This window comes from Haliotis rufescens, unplaced genomic scaffold, assembly GCF_023055435.1.
Source record: "Haliotis rufescens isolate VD_foot unplaced genomic scaffold, xgHalRufe1.0.p SCAF_67, whole genome shotgun sequence".
Lineage (NCBI taxonomy): Eukaryota > Metazoa > Mollusca > Gastropoda > Lepetellida > Haliotidae > Haliotis > Haliotis rufescens.
The window spans coordinates 1,147,501-1,167,998 of NW_025964358.1; the positions used below are offsets into that span (position 1 = coordinate 1,147,501).

At 41.5% G+C, this 20,498-nt stretch overlaps 1 protein-coding gene across 1 annotated transcript in view; it reads left to right on the forward strand.

Moving 5' to 3' along the window:
• LOC124110661 (oxalate:formate antiporter-like) overlaps positions 1-18,334 on the forward strand; it is a 23,049-nt gene extending 4,715 nt beyond the window's left edge. Inside the window, exons 3-12 of the mRNA XM_046469998.2 lie at positions 6,113-6,302; positions 7,090-7,216; positions 9,014-9,153; positions 11,017-11,158; positions 13,028-13,128; positions 14,125-14,254; positions 14,594-14,716; positions 16,209-16,418; positions 16,731-16,830; positions 17,949-18,334. Of these exons, the coding sequence (XP_046325954.1) occupies positions 6,113-6,302; positions 7,090-7,216; positions 9,014-9,153; positions 11,017-11,158; positions 13,028-13,128; positions 14,125-14,254; positions 14,594-14,716; positions 16,209-16,418; positions 16,731-16,830; positions 17,949-18,055 (1,370 nt within the window). The 3' untranslated portion in view covers positions 18,056-18,334. The remainder of the gene's footprint in view (positions 1-6,112; positions 6,303-7,089; positions 7,217-9,013; positions 9,154-11,016; positions 11,159-13,027; positions 13,129-14,124; positions 14,255-14,593; positions 14,717-16,208; positions 16,419-16,730; positions 16,831-17,948) is intronic.
• The last annotated feature ends 2,164 nt before the right edge of the window (positions 18,335-20,498 follow it).

Consider the following 20,498-nt stretch of genomic DNA (forward strand, 5'->3'; position numbering starts at 1 on the left):
GAACACACAATACACCAGAACCTACACCGATATAGCAGAACACACAATACACCAGAACCTACACCGATATAGCAGAACAAACAACACACCAGAACCTACACCGATATAGCAGAACAAACAATACACCAGAACCTACACCGATATAGCAGGACACACAATACACCAGAACCTACACCGATATAGCAGAACAAACAACACACCAGAACCTACACCGATATAGCAGAACAAACAACACACCAGAACCTACACCGATATAGCAGAACAAACAATACACCAGAACCTACACCGATATAGCAGGACACACAATACACCAGAACCTACACCGATATAGCAGAACAAACAATACACCAGAACCTACACCGATATAGCAGAACAAACAATACACCAGAACCTACACCGATATAGCAGAACACACAATACACCAGAACCTACACCGATATAGCAGAACAAACAATACACCAGAACCTACACCGATATAGCAGAACAAACAATACACCAGAACCTACACCGATATAGCAGAACAAACAACACACCAGAACCTACACCGATATAGCAGAACACACAATATACCAGAACCTACACCGATATAGCAGAACACACAATACACCAGAACCTACACCGATATAGCAGAACACATAATATACCAGAACCTACACCGATATAGCAGAACACACAATACACCACAGCCTACACCGATATAGCAGAACAAACAATACACCAGAACCTACACCGATATAGCAGAACACACAATACACCAGAACCTACACCGATATAGCAGAACACACAATACACCACAGCCTACACCGATATAGCAGAACAAACAATACACCAGAACCTACACCGATATAGCAGAACACACAATACACCACAGCCTACACCGATATAGCAGAACACACAATACACCAGAACCTACACCGATATAGCAGAACACACAATACACCACAGCCTACACCGATATAGCAGAACAAACAATACACCAGAACCTACACCGATATAGCAGAACACACAATACACCACAGCCTACACCGATATAGCAGAACAAACAATACACCAGAACCTACACCGATATAGCAGAACACACAATACACCACAGCCTACACCGATATAGCAGAACAAACAATACACCAGAACCTACACCGATATAGCAGAACACACAATACACCACAGCCTACACCGATATAGCAGAACACACAATACACCAGAACCTACACCGATATAGCAGAACACACAATACACCACAGCCTACACCGATATAGCAGAACAAACAATACACCAGAACCTACACCGATATAGCAGAACAAACAATACACCAGAACCTACACCGATATAGCAGAACACACAATACACCAGAACCTACACCGATATAGCAGAACACACAATACACCACAGCCTACACCGATATAGCAGAACAAACAATACACCAGAACCTACACCGATATAGCAGAACACACAATACACCAGAACCTACACCGATATAGCAGAACACACAATACACCAGAACCTACACCGATATAGCAGAACACACAATACACCAGAACCTACACCGATATAGCAGAACACACAATACACCAGAACCTACACCGATATAGCAGAACACACAATACACCAGAACCTACACCGATATAGCAGAACAAACAATACACCAGAACCTACACCGATATAGCAGAACACACAATACACCAGAACCTACACCGATATAGCAGAACACACAATACACCAGAACCTACACCGATATAGCAGAACAAACAATACACCAGAACCTACACCGATATAGCAGAACACATAATACACCAGAACCTACACCGATATAGCAGAACACACAATACACCAGAACCTACACCGATATAGCAGAACAAACAATACACCAGAACCTACACCGATATAGCAGAACACATAATACACCAGAACCTACACCGATATAGCAGAACACACAATACACCAGAACCTACACCGATATAGCAGAACACATAATACACCAGAACCTACACCGATATAGCAGAACAAACAATACACCAGAACCTACACCGATATAGCAGAACAAACAATACACCAGAACCTACACCGATATAGCAGAACAAACAATACACCAGAACCTACACCGATATAGCAGAACAAACAATACACCAGAACCTACACCGATATAGCAGAACACATAATACACCAGAACCTACACCGATATAGCAGAACACACAATACACCAGAACCTACACCGATATAGCAGAACACACAATACACCAGAACCTACACCGATATAGCAGAACACACAATACACCAGAACCTACACCGATATAGCAGAACAAACAATACACCAGAATCTACACCGATATAGCAGAACACACAATACACCAGAACCTACACCGATATAGCAGAACACATAATACGCCAGAACCTACACCGATATAGCAGAACAAACAATACACCAGAACCTACACCGATATAGCAGAACACACAATACACCAGAACCTACACCGATATAGCAGAACACACAATACACCAGAACCTACACCGATATAGCAGAACAAACAATACACCAGAACCTACACCGATATAGCAGAACAAACAATACACCAGAACCTACACCGATATAGCAGAACACATAATATACCAGAACCTACACCGAAATTGCAAAACACTCAATACAACATAACCTACACCTATTTACCAGAACACAAAATACACCAGAACCTACACCGATATAGCAGAACACACAATATACCAGAACCTACACCAAAATAGCAGGACACACAATACACCAGAACCTACACCGATATAGGAGAACAAAAAACATAACATAACCTGCACCGATATAGCAGAACACACAATACACCAGAACCTACACCAATATAGCAGAACACACAATACACCAGAATCTACACCAATATAGCAGAACACACAATACACCAGAACCTACACTGATATAGCAGAACACACAATACACCAGAACCTACACCAATATAGCAGAACACATAATACGCCTGAACTCAACCGATATAGCAGAACACACAATACACCAGAACCTACACTGATATAGCAGAACACACAATACACCAGAACCTACACCGATATAGCAGAACACACAATACACCAGAACCTACACTGATATAGCAGAACACACAATACACCAGAACCTACACTGATATAGCAGGACACACAATACACCAGAACCTACACCAATATAGCAGAACACACAATACACCAGAACAGACACTGGTACAGTAGAACAAACAATACGCCAGAACCTACACCGATATAGCAGAACACACAATACACCAGAACCTACACCGATATAGCAGAACACACAATACACCAGAACCTACACTGATATAGCAGAACACACAATACACCAGAACCTACACTGATATAGCAGAACACACAATACACCAGAACCTACACCGATATAGCAGAACACACAATACACCAGAACCTACACCGATATAGCAGAACACACAATACACCAGAACCTACACCGATATAGCAGAACACACAATACACCAGAACATTCACTGGTACAGTAGAACAAACAATACGCCAGAACCTACACCGATATAGCAGAACAAACAACACACCAGAACCTACACCGATATAGCAGAACACATAATATACCAGAACCTACACCGAAATAGCAAAACACTCAATACAACATAACCTACACCTATTTACCAGAACACAAAATACACCAGAACCTACACCGATATAGCAGAACACACAATATACCAGAACCTACACCAAAATAGCAGGACACACAATACACCAGAACCTACACCGATATAGGAGAACAAAAAACATAACATAACCTGCACCGATATAGCAGAACACACAATACACCAGAACCTACACCAATATAGCAGAACACACAATACACCAGAATCTACACCAATATAGCAGAACACACAATACACCAGAACCTACACTGATATAGCAGAACACACAATACACCAGAACCTACACCAATATAGCAGAACACATAATACGCCTGAACCTACACCGATATAGCAGAACACACAATACACCAGAACCTACACCGATATAGCAGAACAAACAATACACCAGAACCTACACCGATATAGCAGAACACATAATATACCAGAACCTACACCGAAATAGCAAAACACTCAATACAACATAACCTACACCTATTTACCAGAACACAAAATACACCAGAACCTACACCGATATAGCAGAACACACAATATACCAGAACCTACACCAAAATAGCAGGACACACAATACACCAGAACCTACACCGATATAGGAGAACAAAAAACATAACATAACCTGCACCGATATAGCAGAACACACAATACACCAGAACCTACACCAATATAGCAGAACACACAATACACCAGAATCTACACCAATATAGCAGAACACACAATACACCAGAACCTACACTGATATAGCAGAACACACAATACACCAGAACCTACACCAATATAGCAGAACACATAATACGCCTGAACCTACACCGATATAGCAGAACACACAATACACCAGAACCTACACTGATATAGCAGAACACACAATACACCAGAACCTACACCGATATAGCAGAACACACAATACACCAGAACCTACACTGATATAGCAGAACACACAATACACCAGAACCTACACTGATATAGCAGAACACACAATACACCAGAACCTACACCGATATAGCAGAACACACAATACACCAGAACCTACACCGATATAGTAGAACAAACAATACGCCAGAACCTACACCGATATAGCCGAACAAACAATACACCAGAACCTACACCGATATAGTAGAACAAACAATACACCAGAACCTACACCGATATAGCCGAACACACAATACACCAGAACCTACACCGATATAGTAGAACAAACAATACGCCTGAACCTACACCGATATAGTAGAACAAACAATACGCCAGAACCTACACCGATATAGCAGAACACATAATACGCCTGAACCTACACCGATATAGCCGAACACACAATACACCAGAACCTACACCGATATAGTAGAACAAACAATACGCCAGAACCTACACCGATATAGCAGAACAAACAATACACCAGAACCTACACCGATATAGTAGAACAAACAATACACCAGAACCTACACCGATATAGCCGAACACACAATACACCAGAACCTACACCGATATAGTAGAACAAACAATACGCCTGAACCTACACCGATATAGTAGAACAAACAATACGCCTGAACCTACACCGATATAGTAGAACAAACAATACGCCAGAACCTACACCGATATAGCCGAACACACAATACACCAGAACCTACACCGATATAGCCGAACACACAATACACCAGAACCTACACTGATATAGCAGAACACACAATACACCAGAACCTACACCGATATAGCAGAACACACAATACACCAGAACCTACACTGATATAGCAGAACACACAATACACCAGAACCTACACCGATATAGCAGAACACACAATACACCAGAACCTACACTGATATAGCAGAACACACAATACACCAGAACCTACACCGATATAGCAGAACACACAATACACCAGAACCTACACCGATATAGCAGAACACACAATACACCAGAACCTACACCGATATAGCAGAACACACAATACACCAGAACCTACACCGATATAGCAGAACACACAATACACCAGAACCTACACCGATATAGCAGAACACACAATACACCAGAACCTACACCGATATAGCAGAACACACAATACACCAGAACCTACACTGATATAGCAGAACACACAATACACCAGAACCTACACTGATATAGCAGAACACACAATACACCAGAACCTACACCGATATAGCAGAACACACAATACACCAGAACCTACACCGATATAGCAGAACACACAATACACCAGAACCTACACCATTATAGCAGAACACACAATACACCAGAACCTACACCGATTTAGCAAAACGCTTCTCAGTGTAGTGAACCAATCAATACCGAACTAAGTTAGAACAAATTACAAATACACCATGGAGTACAATGGTGGTATCTTGAGAATAAATTGTCAACAAATAAGACATCATTCATACCTTTCCCCTAAGGACCATTCCCTCTTTTCCCCCATCAGTATTCATACGATTACTTCCCTTGTTTCCAGGCAACATGACCCCCTATCTGACGTCATACCTGCGCGCCAGAAGTGAGTCGAATAACACCCAGTACTCGGAAACTGTCTGGATCTCCACAGCGAACTATTTGACCATGGCATTTTTTATGCCCATATTGGGCTGGATAGAACAAAAACTGTCTCCGAGGATTTCTACGCTGATAGGTGGACTGATCTTCAGGTATTACTCGATCAGTATGGTAGATAGATAGTTCTTAAAACACAGAACTTTACAGGCCAAGGATGAACCAATCGTTTAAGGTGCCGTAATAGGCTGAGCAGATTTGCATTCATTGGGTTTAACAAATGTTAAATTTGGGATAACACTTTCTTAGTAAAGTACAGATTCTAGTACTTCTTTTAGGTTGAGTCCCGTGCGGGATTCGAACCCACACTTGCCAGAGTGTATCTATTCATTGGGTTGCCAGAAATCCATGGTCGTGAGTTCGAATCCTGGTTCGCCCTGATTATGTTTCTAGGTTTGTCAGCACCATACCTGTGGGTTTCATTACGGTAGAACGCCGTCATATAGCTGAAATACTGCTGTGTGCGGCGTTAAACAACAACCAAACAAACATTGTTGTAGACGTCTAAGAGATGCATCATTTCGGACTTTCCTTCAACATGAAACTGTCAAGCCGTGACAAGCCACTAAATCTCGGTGACTCGAGTCCATTTATTCACACCTCGAGACAAGCAGATTGTCAATCCCAAACCATAGTGAACGTCATGATGCTGATGGCGTCACAACGCGCAATATAATCGCATTAAGGGACGATGGTGTAGGCCAGTGGGAAAAACGTTCGCTCGTCACAGTGCTATATCTCTATACAATATTGATATGAATTTATTATGAAATATTTATATTTATATATGTATAATGTACATATGTATATGTTTGTATATTTTATGTATATTTATGAAAGGCTGGTTCCCATTGTATAAACTGACGTAACATACTCTTCCAGTTCTGGAATGCTCCTCACATACTTCACCATGCAACATTCCCTCATCTTGACGGCCTTGACCTATGGCGTCATTAATGGTGCTGGAAAAAGTATCGCGTACCCTGGAGCTGTGAAATGTGCCCTCAAGGTCAGTTGCAAAATATTGACGCGCGATGAGAGAGAGAGAGAGAGACAGAGAGAGAGAGAGAGAGAGAGAGAGAGAGAGTGTGTGTGTGTGTGTGTGTGTGTGTGTGTGTGTGTGTGTGTGTGTGCGTGTGTGTGACGTGCGGTGATTGCGTGCCTCCATATCCGACGGGGCGTTATTCACAGTATCAGTCATTGGACTCGAGTATTTACCGACTACCGAGAACAGGCTTGAACGGTGCTGACTGCGATGAACAACAACAAACAAAAAAAACATTTATCTAACAATGGACAGTTTGACACTAATTATATAAGGTGCACCCATATAACAGATTGCAGTTGACAGAACACATAAACGTATACAACACAAATAAATTACCTTACACGGCGGTAAAACATGTCAGCAACTATGTTATGTAGTTGGGGAAGGCATAGGTCACTTGCTCCATTTTCTCAATAATGGCCCGTTGAAAGTTTGATTATTTTAATTGCAGGTAGAAGAATGGACCATTGCAATTACATTAACATGAGAAATGGCCCCTTGTGTGACATGCCTTTCCCGATCACATGAATAAGCACAAGGCTTCTGATGACTAAAACACTTGATAATAAAAACCAGAGGCCACATACCGATATATGGTCCCTGTAAAACAGTTGAAGAAAAATTCAAATTGTGATGAAATGAAAACTACATTCTTATTCATCAGTAAATACAGAAGTTTTTGTTTTTTTCTTTATCGTCAACTTATGTTGTACAACATGCGTGACTATAGATGCATTTGTCCGAAACAATGGACAAAATGTCAAATTTGTTGAGGTGAGTTTGGCATCAAAGAATGAATTAGGAAAGAAAATGTCAACAGAAGCTCATATCTGACAGAAAATTACACTGTTCATTCAAATTCAAATTTTAACAAATATCAATGAGAAAAAAGGTGTTCAGAATGTTATATCAACACAGAGACACGTAGACGAAAAAATACTCGTTCAAATGCATTTTTCATTCATGATTGACTACTGTTTTGCCACAAATCTCCCGTACTTACCAAACTCCTAAGCTCCGTTAGAACCCGGTGACTCTTCAAGAACCCGTGAAGATCCGGGATAGAATAGGTCTTCAGCAACCCATGCTTGTCGTAAATAGCGACAATGCTTGTCATAAAGGGCGACTAACGGGACGGGTGGTCAGGCTCGCTGACTTGTTTGATGCATGTCATCGTATCCCAATTGCGTAGATCGATGCTCATGATGTCAGTCACTGGATTCTCTGGTCCAGACTCGACTCGATTATTTACAAACCGTCGTCATATAGCTGGAATATTGCTGAGTGCGGCGTTAAACAACAAACAAATTGTACATTAGCATCAACTTACGGTCACATACTTCTAAAGACATCTGATAAAACATTGCACTTTTTTTCATATTCCGTGCATATGGTCTGCACATACGCTAGTGTCGGATCAAATAACAGGGTCCGTGTTACTGCACCGTGCGGTCACTGGTTCGACGTAGATTGTTATTCTCAAGCATTTTTAAAGGGAAGGGTCCAAAATATCAAAATCCTCTCTCAGTCAATTTTACTGTCGGAAACATTCTACATTTGTTTTTCAAAAGAGGGGAGGGGCGTCCGGACCGTCTGGAACACGCCTTTTGTTCTTGAATTTTCACAAGCTGAGTTTTATTTAGTTTAAGATTTCTTTCTCTTCTCTCTTCCGCTTTGTGCGGGATGATTACAAATTATATTCAGCCCGGATAACCGGAAGTATTTATACCTTACATACACACAAAAATTGTGTTTCAGTGGTTTCCGAACAGATCTGGTCTAGTAACAGGAATCATTATCTGTGGAATTGGTTTTGGAACCTTCGTGTTCAACCAAGTCATCACGGCCTTCATCAACCCTGACAACTTGTCCCCCGATGAAACAATCAAAGATGATCTGTAAGTGTTATTCTCCTGTCACCAAACCGCGTTTTTGGACAGTAGGCGTTCCACGTGCAACGGCAGAATTCATTCCTTTGAACAGGGGAATGATGTGGAGTGTGACACGGAGCACGTGGAATTTATGCATGACTACATCCCTTCTGACGTTATCGACTGCACGGATAATTCTGGTTCCGCTGGCTCACTTGAGAGGATGTGATCTTTGATGTGTTTGTAAGGCGGGAATTCTTTACGTGTTACCGCCTCCGTGGTCTAGTGGTAGAGCGTCCGCCCGGAGAACGGAAGGTCCGGGGTTCGATCCCCGGCCGCGTCCTACCAAAAGACGTTAAAAGATGATACAGGCTGTTACCCTGTCTGGCGCTCGGCATTAAGGGGCTAAAACAAGGACTGGTCGGCTCGGAGTCAGTATACTGTGGCTGAATGAGGTATTCATGTTAAACTGCGGCATGGTATCTTATCAATCGGCATGAGTCCGGACTAGTACAAGCAGTCACACAAACACACACGTCGCTATATAAGTGCAATAATCTTGGACGCGACGTTAAACCCAATTTCACCTCACCATACCTTTACGTGTTGTATTGACTTACATATCCACGGGTTGCTTTTTTTTTCTCTGGAAACTAACTCCCATGGGATACGTTAAGTCACGATGCTACTTATAGTTTCCATATGTATATATACTACTGACAGAAAACCAGTTAACTGATGATTTGAGGTGCTGCACCTAACGCAACGTCTAAGGATGGTTGGTTTGTTGTTTTACGCCGAACTCAGCAATATTCCAGCTATGTGACGGCTGTGTGTAAATAATCGAATCTAGACCAGACAATCCAGTGATTGATGTCATGAGCATCCATCCAGGCAACTTGGATCGATGACATGCTTCAACCAAGTCAGCGAGCCTGACCACCCGATCCCGTTAGTCGCCTCTCACGACAAGCATAGTCGCCTTTTGCGACAAGAATGGGTTGCTGAAGATCTATTCCACATGTCGACGGTTACAGATCTTCACGGTTCGCTATGTCTGTGGGCGGGTACAGCATTTCTTTAGAGGAGAGGGGTCCAAAACATCAAAATCCTCTCTCAGTCAATTTTCTGCCTACAACACACTTCATTTGATTTTCAAAAAACAACAACATTGACCTGTCTTTGTCTCTCATATGGACCCTGTAATGAACACATCCGATTTGTTATGATGGTTTGTTGTTTATCGCTGCACTTAGCAATGTTCCAGCTATATGACGGCGGTCTGTAAATAATCGAGTCTGGGCCAGACAATCCAATGATTGACATCATGAGCATCGATCCGCGCAATTGGGATACGATGACATGCATCAACCAAGTCAGCGAGCCTGACCACCCGATCCCCTTAGTCGCCTCTTAAGTCAAGCATAGCCGCCCTTTACGACAAGCATGGGTTGCTGAACACATCCGAACACTCCCATTCAAGTCTCTTCTACTTTACATAACGTTGGCAAGTCTGCATTTCTTCAGTTTCAGAAATTGAAGAGATTATCTGGATCCCTTTTTATTATAATATATTGAAAGACAAATTAACCTAGATACAGCCGTTTGTGCGATGTAATCCGACAGCTGATTGGTCTCAACTCTCCCTGTTTTCCCTCTCGCAGGATTTGATTGGATGGTTAAAAATAGCAAAGCAGAACGTAGTGTATGCAAGGCCGTGCAGTTGAGGTTAAGCAAAGACAGGTAGTTGTTACAGCAAATCCGCTAATCACACCACTGGTTGTTTAGTAAACCCTCTGAGGCACGTGACTGATATAATCTGAACCAATATACACATTAACTGTTTCTGTAATTAATCATGCTATACCAGTGTTGTCTCCGACTTTCTAGGTACTTCACACAGGGCTCCCTACTGGACAGAGTACCCTACTGCTTTCTGATGTTAGGCGGGGTCTACACAACTATCCAGCTCCTCGCCGTCATCTTTCTCATAGCCACGCCTACTGTCACGCCTACAGTCACGCCCAAACAGGTCAGCATTCCTTTCATTCGTGGGCACTCGTCCCTTTCCGTAACCTATGAAAAGACTCGATCACTGTCGATCAATTTTAACACGACAAATAAGTCAGAATGCACACATAACTTTTGTTTAAAGAATACCTCCATACTATTCGCTGTGTATACCTTTGTATTGGTTAAATATATCACATTCACTGTCAGAATTATTTCACCATATTGCAAAATGGGTGTTTGTAATTGGCAAATGTGTTGTATTCGGAACACTTTCGTTTAAACCTACCAAGCAGGGACTGCTGGAGTTGAATATATTTGTTATGCCCGAAGACGGAACCAAGGTATTTTAAGAACACTCTCCTACCCAGAGTTCCATGCGGCCGGCAGCCAGCCAGCATAGTACCTCTGCCACAGGCCAGCGCCATGTGACGATTCGTCACATCTTTCACAGTCCATTCACGATATTGCATATGCTTTTCATTCCTTTCATGTTTGACAAGTCTACACATTTTCATGAACAAATGTCAAAGAATGGTTACGGTTCATTAAGAAAGTATCCCTATATGTGAACATCTACTTGTTTTTGCGTAGTTATCCTTTGTTTACATTGGTTGTACGGCTCCACGTGCTGTCATCGAAGCCCAACGGAGAGCTAGCGATACGGTCACTTTGATGTATCAATATATATTGTCATTCAACTCACTGTCGCAGTTGTAGTAGCATATCTATATAATTATGCAAAACAATTAATGAAGCGCCCTCAAATACTTGCATTTGTGCGTTTTATACTGATACCTGAAAAGCGCGTTTGTTTACAAACAAGCGAAAAGTCCGGTCACGAGATATGCAAATTAGCCCGTGGCAGTGGTGTTATACTGAGTCACCACTGCGCCGGAGTGTATAAATTGAGGGCATTTCCCGGAATGTGATCTTTGAGTGTATTTCAACCACTCCGCTGTAAGTATTTCTGACCTCGGACATGACTTCCGATTCCAGGTTCAGGGCAGACTACCATCACATACCATGTTAGGTGACAATGACGTTTTTGTGACATTAGAAGTATTTTAGTGATTAAATATAGCGTAAAATGTCATTTTGAAATCCAAGATGGCCGCCACAATGGCCGACGAAAAAATAGGACCACTGGATTTTGTCTTCTTTCAGTGGCATTTGGAAGTTGGTATAATAAAGTAAGACAAGTTTCTATGGATGAACAACTTCTTTATTACAATTAGTGCGACGTTTCGGTGACACCTTTATCAAGCAAGTGATGGATAGTGCTTAACAACATAGGTATATATACTTATATACTTATACCTTATATACACTGGATTTTGTACAAAATCATTCAAACTTGATCAAACAGACAAGCAAAAATACAAAATACTCATTACAAATGTGCCGATGTGGATAGATCGTTAATTTGTGACTGTCAAGAGAGAAAATACAGTGAGCTAGTTCTGTTGGTCAGGATAACATTAAGCCTCAAGCCTCTCAAACAACGGATTTAGATAAAGTTAACGTTCATATAATACAGAAATTGACAACATTCATGTAAATAAATTGCAAGTGATTCCATGGCATTTGATGGCTGTGTTTATTGGCGTTGATGTTTCCTATAAAGCCAAAACAAATATGCTTAGGCCACGCCTGCCAGCGGACTATCTTCGGCGCTTGTGCTGCATCAATGCGCTGAATGATGTCGTTGATGTACCATTGTCTACATGTTTTGTGTTAAAGACAGAATACGTTGTCTGTGAAGTTATTTCTGTTAACTTAATATTTATTATATGCATTGGCTTCTATAAAAATAATGTTGAAGTCAATTCTTAATTAAAACGACATTAAGGCATGCTCGACATTGTACCGTGATGATTTGACCATACAGGAAGAAAATGTGGAGAAGGCAATAGAGAAGAGTCCTGACTGCGAGAAGAAGCTAGATGAAAAGTCGAAAGAAGATCTCGACACAATATCCAACACAGACAGGTAACTATTAATATGATGCCATGGGGTGGCCACGTGGTGAAACCAGTTAAAAATGAATTATGGTTTCACATGACTTTTTTTCGGCACTGGGTAGGCATACCATTTTTGACATTTAACGCCAAATGGAATCGGTTACGATGGATAAACAAGACTTGCATTGACGTTTTATATTTCTGTATCTCTTTGTATAAGGAAGATTCCCTGATATTTTGAAACTATTTTGAATCCAGCCCAATTTTGTGCCTCAGTTCCCTTTAACAATTTTACCATAAAACCGGAAAATACTCAATTCGTATTAGGCTAGATATCTCGTTATTCCTTATTCGGAGAGTTACATAAGTGAAGATAAAAAATGATATTATTTATTAGATATGCTGGATGTAAAATACTGATTGATGGACATTAAATGGCTAAGGCGGCGTCCTCTTGAACGCCAGTGGTCAAGAAATTTGCAGACGGGAGAGTAGACATGCTAGCAGACCAACTCTAACTTATTGTGTAGTTCAACATTGGTTTCTAAAGGGCCAATATTCACCAGGGTGATTCAATTTAGCGTTGTTAATTGTATAGGGCGGTTTCTTGTATTGCCTACAGGGTTCTCAAATCAACTTCACTGTCCAGTTGTTTCCATAGCTTTCAACCCCTCATCCCTTGACTTTAATAAAGCAAACCACAAAAGGGTGAACCTCCCTTACTCAATATTGAAATATTAGCGACAAAAAGAAACATTTCCCTAAAATCATAAGACATCTGTACTAAACGCCCATTGTACGATTTCGCCTATATCATAAATACGTGTTTAATAATCACTGTAAAATAGTGATGATACCAGGTGTTGGCGAAAAGGCGTATCCTGCTCACCAGTGATAGCCGTCACAAACACACGCAAAGGCAGGTCAAATGTTCATCCCAAGAAAAATTTATTATGCGACTACACGTTGACATTGATATAAGCACGTAATACTGACTAAACAACCTTTGCATGGCTGTCCCCAGTGGTATCACTGAGGACGACGACGGCAACTACACACCGCGCCAGGTCCTACGGTCGAAGCTATTCTACTTGCTGTGGGTCATCTACGGCTGTGTGGTCCTTGGCATCTTTTTCGTGATGAACTTCTACAAGGTAAGACTGAGTGAGTGTGTTTGGTTTTAAGCCGATTGTGGACATAATTCCACATAAAACACGACCAGAAATATGGTGTTGACCAAGCGTCATATTGAGGTTGACTCTTGGATCCGACCTCACGACCATAGGGTCTTGACACGCCTGAGGAACATCATTCGCACAGCGACTAGCGGCTCCTTAGACTCCTAAGACCAAACTCCCAGATGAAACTTAAAAATGAAAATAACTTTTGCAGAACTAAAGAAAAACGGAGAAAATATCTCGCAACATTATCGATTTGAAAGTAATGTGCTTTCCTTTCGCATCTAAGCAGGCGTGTATTGGGTTTTGTTTCAGACATTTTCACAGACCTTCATCAAAGATGACCATTTTCTGGCTCTCGCGGGCTCTGTCGGATCAGCCTTTAATGCTCTGGGCAGGCCATTTTGGGGAGCCGTGGGGGACAAGATAGGCTACAGGGTAAGTCCAGGGACGTTTATTGAGGGGAGTCAAAGGCATCGTAGTTTATTTGCTTGAAGGTCTCTGGTTCTTGAACGAAAAAATATTTACAAGTAGGTGTATGCATGTCTTACAATTTGAATTTCGTGTGTTTCATTTTCTTTGAAACTCCTGTACAATTTGTACAAACTGATACTATTGGAAGTGGGCATCATGTGGACGAATATGTCGATATTTGCATTTTCTGCAAGAAGGAAAAGCATTATCTCCACATGATGTGGATAACGAGCTCATGCTGCAGCATTCAACGGACTTGCCTCTTTCGATTAGTTTCAAGTTTAGTTAATACACCTAAACAGTTTATATCTTTCAATAGATGTGCCTCTTTCTGCACTTTGTTTCAAGTTTTAGAGACCTATACTCCCCAAACGTCTTTTACTTTGTATAAGTTTGTAGTGTTGAGAACCTTTCGTGCTTCAACTTGTTTTGTTCGTTTGTTTGTTTGTTTGTTTGTTGTTTAACGCCGCGCTCAGCAAAACTCCGGCTATATGACGGCGGTCTGTAAATAATAGAGTCTGGGCCAAACGATCCAGTGATTGACATCATGAGAATCGATCCACGCAATTGGGATAGATGACATGCATCAACCAAGTCAGCGATCCTGACCACCCGATCCCGATCCTTTTACGACAAGCATAGTCACCTTCTTATGGCAAGCATGGGTTGCTGAAAATCTATTCTACCCCGAATCTTCAGGGGTCCGTGCTTGAACATATGACTCGATATCTAAATGAAGGTCAGTCACCTCCCCACAAAACCAACTATAGGTGTAAACAGTACAGAACATATGTGTATAGCCTGTAATACGACCGCTGTTGTTGAAATGTGACAGCACGCATGTTTTCTTAGAATGACCTCATAAATATGTTCTCTCACATACCCTACACCACGACTAACAAACTGAGGATAAATGACCTCATAAATATGTTCTTTCAGATACCCTACAGATCTAGTAACAGACTATGGATGAATGACCTCATTCATATGTTCTTTCAGATAGTAAGAGACTATGGATGAATGACCTCATTCATATGTTCTTTCATATACCCTACAGATCTAGTAACAGACTATGGATGAATGACCTCATTCATATGTTCTTTCATATAGTAATAGACTATGGATGAATGACCTCATTCATATGTTCTTCAGATACCCTACAGATCTAGTAACAGACTATGGATGAATGACCTCATTCATATGTTCTTCAGATACCCTACATATCTAGTAACAGACTATGGATGAATGACCTCATTCATATGTTCTTTCAGATACCCTACATATCTAGTAATAGACTAAGAATGAATGATCACATCCGTATGTTCTTTCACATACTCTACAAATCTACCAACCAACTAACCTTTCACATTCCTCATTCATGTTTTTCACATGCCCTACAATTATACAACACACTTTGAATGAATGACCTCAATCACCCGAATTACTCGATTCACAGGAATCACTCACCATTGTCATCGGCGTGTTCGGAACAGCAGGGGCGACCTTCACCTTGTGTGAATATGGCGGGAAAGTGATGCTGATGATTTGGCTGTGTCTAATCTACGGGACGTTTTCAGGCTTCTACGCCCTCATGCCCTCACTGACAGTGTCTCTGTATGGTCAGAAATACTACAGCGTCAACTACGGCCTGCTCTTCACCTGCCAGGTGAGTCAACGACATCAACTGCGTGCGCTTCCTTATCATTGAAAGGAGGACGATGCACCGAGTGCTGGTGCCCAATCTAATTATAGACGTTGTAAAAAAAGGGAAATTGTCTGCCACCAAAATACTTTGTTGCAAGTTTTTTTTATAAAGAAAACAAACGTATTTAGGCTCATAGATTTAATTTAAAATTGTCTGATTTTGCAGCTGCAGCTGAAAAAAATATTCAGTCTCGATACAAAATCACGGGCCCCAAGACCATCAAATGGGCGGAACCTAACGGGCCCCCTCCTCATCTATTTATCTCTGTTCCAGATCGTAGTTCAGCTGACAGGCGCACTTCTGACGTCACAACTGAAATCCACCATTGGATGGCAAGGGATTCTCTACATAGGCGCCGGAGGAATAATATTCAGTACGTTCACAAATATACTCCTAGTAGGTTTAGTGGGGAAGAGGTTGGGGCTGGGGGCTGGAGTGGCACATGATGGAATCTGGTGTTCGTTCGTCCAAGATCCGCCTTGATAATATAAATTGTAGCAGTATCACTCGGGGTACATGGGGTTTTATTCGTCGCTCGTTATGTTTTATACCACTCGCCTCCGGCTCGCTAACGAATGTATCTAACCAACATGTTTCAATGTGACATTGTTAAAGAAGGAAGACAAATTTAAAAAAGAAAACAGCTGTTCGATTGAGCAGAGGTTAACTTGTGCTATGTCACGTGACTTTCATTGAATCGGAAAAAGCGTGCGGCTTTTTGCTTTGAAGCGCGGTATAAGGGATTTATTCTGCCAATCAGAAATGTATTCCCCTCCAAGGCGGGTTACACAGTAGTTTATCGAGATCACGTGGACCAATCACATCTCATCATCTTGACACGCGACCCGTGAAGATCCGGGGTAGAATAGGCCTTCAACAACCCATGCTGGCTGTAAAAGGCGACTATGCTTGTCGTAAAAGGCGACAAACGGGATCGGGTGGTCAGGCTCCCTGACTTGGTTGTTGCATGTCATCGATGTATGTTGTATGAATGTCTTATGTTTGCAATGTTGTTTTGGTTTTTATTTAACAAAAGGTAAGTAAATACAAGGTAAGTTTTTTTCAGCATGAGGAAAGGGTCAGACATTGCACGTTTGTGACAGCTGTCCTTGTATCTGGGGTATGGGGGTGACGTTTATGGCAGTATTGCTCTCAGACCCGGTGGGTAGCCGGGTTCGCGGAAGCTATGCCCGATTTAACTTCGAAGTTTTACTGCATCCGCCACCTTTTTTGCCATTAACGTATTACATTTCTCGGTGTGAATGTTGTCCAAACTGCACGAAATTGCTTAAAATTCAATCAAATGTTTAAAATATTTACCCAGCCCCCTAGAATTTTCCTCTTTTTGGGGGTGATTTATTGCAGTGTCAGCGGTTAGTTCAATTGAAATGCTGCATTTATATATTCAACCACCATTTCAGGGCTGCCACCATGCTTTACAAAAATATGCAAATATTTTGAATTTTGTATTGTTCTTGTTCGTTTCTGCAGGTTTCTGCCTGTGCTGTGGAATGCTTGTGCAGTACCGATTGGCCAGGAAGAAGGAAATGAAGTACAGCAACAAACACGCCGAGAAATCATTTGATACCCGGCTGTAGAATGTCAAACAGAACTATAGCCGGAAGGAAATATGAGGACTTAGTTTAGCAGTTGTACACTTTTGTGAATAACAACATTGATCACAACGCTTGTGGAACTCTGTTTAACACATCTACATTTAGATGTCGTATTTTATATTGTAATACGCCCACATGGAATAATTGTGTCTATATGAGCTGCCTGTATGTGTTAAATTGGCTGTGAAATGATTGACAAGTCATATGATTGACAGTGAACATGAAATGAAATATTGACTGAAATGTCTAATAAAGTGTAGACAAACCATGAACTCCATCTCTTATAATATCTAGATGTCTGTGTTTGTAAAACAAACTGTACACTTCAAGTCATCTAAACAAAGAACAATGAGTGAGTTTGATTTTACGCCGCTTTTAGCAATATTCCAGCAATATCACGGCGGGGGACACCAGAAATGGGCTTCACACATTGTACCCATGTCGGGAATCGAACCCGGATCTTCGGCGTGATGAGCCAACGCTTTAACCACTAGGCTACCCGACCGGTCCTCCTAAGAACAAGACGGGAAAGGATTTCAGTTAGATATATAATTGTTTCGTGTTCCTTGTATTGGATTTAAAGCAAACATTAAGATTTGAAGAGTACAAGAATCGTCATCTGCACAAAATGTTTCTGGGTGGTGTGTGACACGTACTGACACTTTATATAGCCAATCAGCACTAGATCTTCACTGTAACATTCAACCCGTGAAGAACCGGGGTAGAATAGGTCTTCAGCAACCCATGCTTGCCGTAAAAGGCGACTATGCTTGACGTAAGAGGCGACTAAAGGGATCGGGTGATCAGGCTCGCTGACTTGCTTGATGCATGTCGTCGTATCCCATTTGCGTGGATTGATGCTCGCGATGACAATCACTGGATTGTCTGGTCCAGACTCGATTATTTACAGACCGATTGGAATATTGCTGAGTGCGGCGTTAAACAACAAACAAACCAAATCACTGTAACATTCAAAGCAATACAAACACCATATTGCCTTACCTTAACGACAAGATGGAAAGATCTACAAAGAACTATGCAGACAAGCTTAGAGAGCTTCAAGAGGAAAACACATTTTTCAAACAGAAACTTGATGCCCTGGAATCCAGAAATGACAGCATTGAAGTACCATCTCGTCAATCAAATCTAATCTTTCATGGTTTGCAAGAAAAGAGGGGTGACGCATGGGAATGTGAAGTTCACTGTTGGTCGACAGGGGTGTGACTTAAGAGATTCAACAACACTCAGAGGTTTAACTGCCTCACTAGAGTGAGTGAGTGAGTTGGGTTGTGACGCATGGGAGTGTGAGGCATGTGTCAAATATTTTATGCGTGTGACACTTAAGTGAGTGAGTTGTGTTTAACGCCACTTTTAACAAAATTCCAGTTATATCAAGGCGTGTCAGCTTATTGTGGGAGGAAAGCCCGATGTGATGCAGTTCTCAGACGTTTACCACTTCGGTGAAACCCACGAGCACGGGTATGGTGCTGACAAACCTAGAAACATAATCGGGGCGAACCGGGATTCGAACCCACAATCATAGGTTTCTGGCGTGCCCAAGGGACGCAACTCTGCACAACTAATCGCGGCGCCTTGGACGACTGGGCCACCCGTGCCCCCAGCAACAAAAGAAACTCTACAGCCGTGATATTATGCATTAATACAAGTACGTAGCCATGCATCACGGTGAGATGTTTTGGAATAAACTTTGACTTTTAGACTTGTTTTGGAATAAACTTTTTGACTTTTGAGGTTTACTGAAGCAGACGGAATACACCAATATCTGGGCGTGAAGTGCCGATGTAAAAGCAACATACTTTGTTTAGGATAAACAAAATGAGAGGGGGCAATATTGTTTTTTTAATAGTTTTTTTTATCACAACTATATGTACAAAATGAAAGGAGCAATATCCCCGTGAAGATCCGGGGTAGAATAGGTCTTCACCAACCTGTCCTTGCCGTAAAAGGCGACTATGCTTGTCGTAAGAGGCGACTAACGGCTGTAACGATCAATGATGCATGTCATCGTATCCCAATTGCGTAGATGGATGCTCTTATCACTGGATTGTCTGGTCCAGACTCGATTATTTACAGACCGCCGTCATATAGCTGGAATATTGCTGAGTGCGGCGTTAAACAAACAAACAAACAAACAAACAACATAGTGTTCGCATGTAGTACGATCTGGCAAATATGTATGTCAGGAAACGTTGGGGTTCCACGGGGTCGACATTCTTTCAGTTTGGGCCAATACTAACAGAATGTCTGGTGAAACTCCGAATTAACATCAAATTACATGAACAATGACAATAAAGCATATATTTCAATATATTTTTTACTTTTTCAATATTGACTGTAGAGTATATTTAATAATAAAATAAAAATACTTGTTATTATAAACACTACAACTGATTTAACATGCACC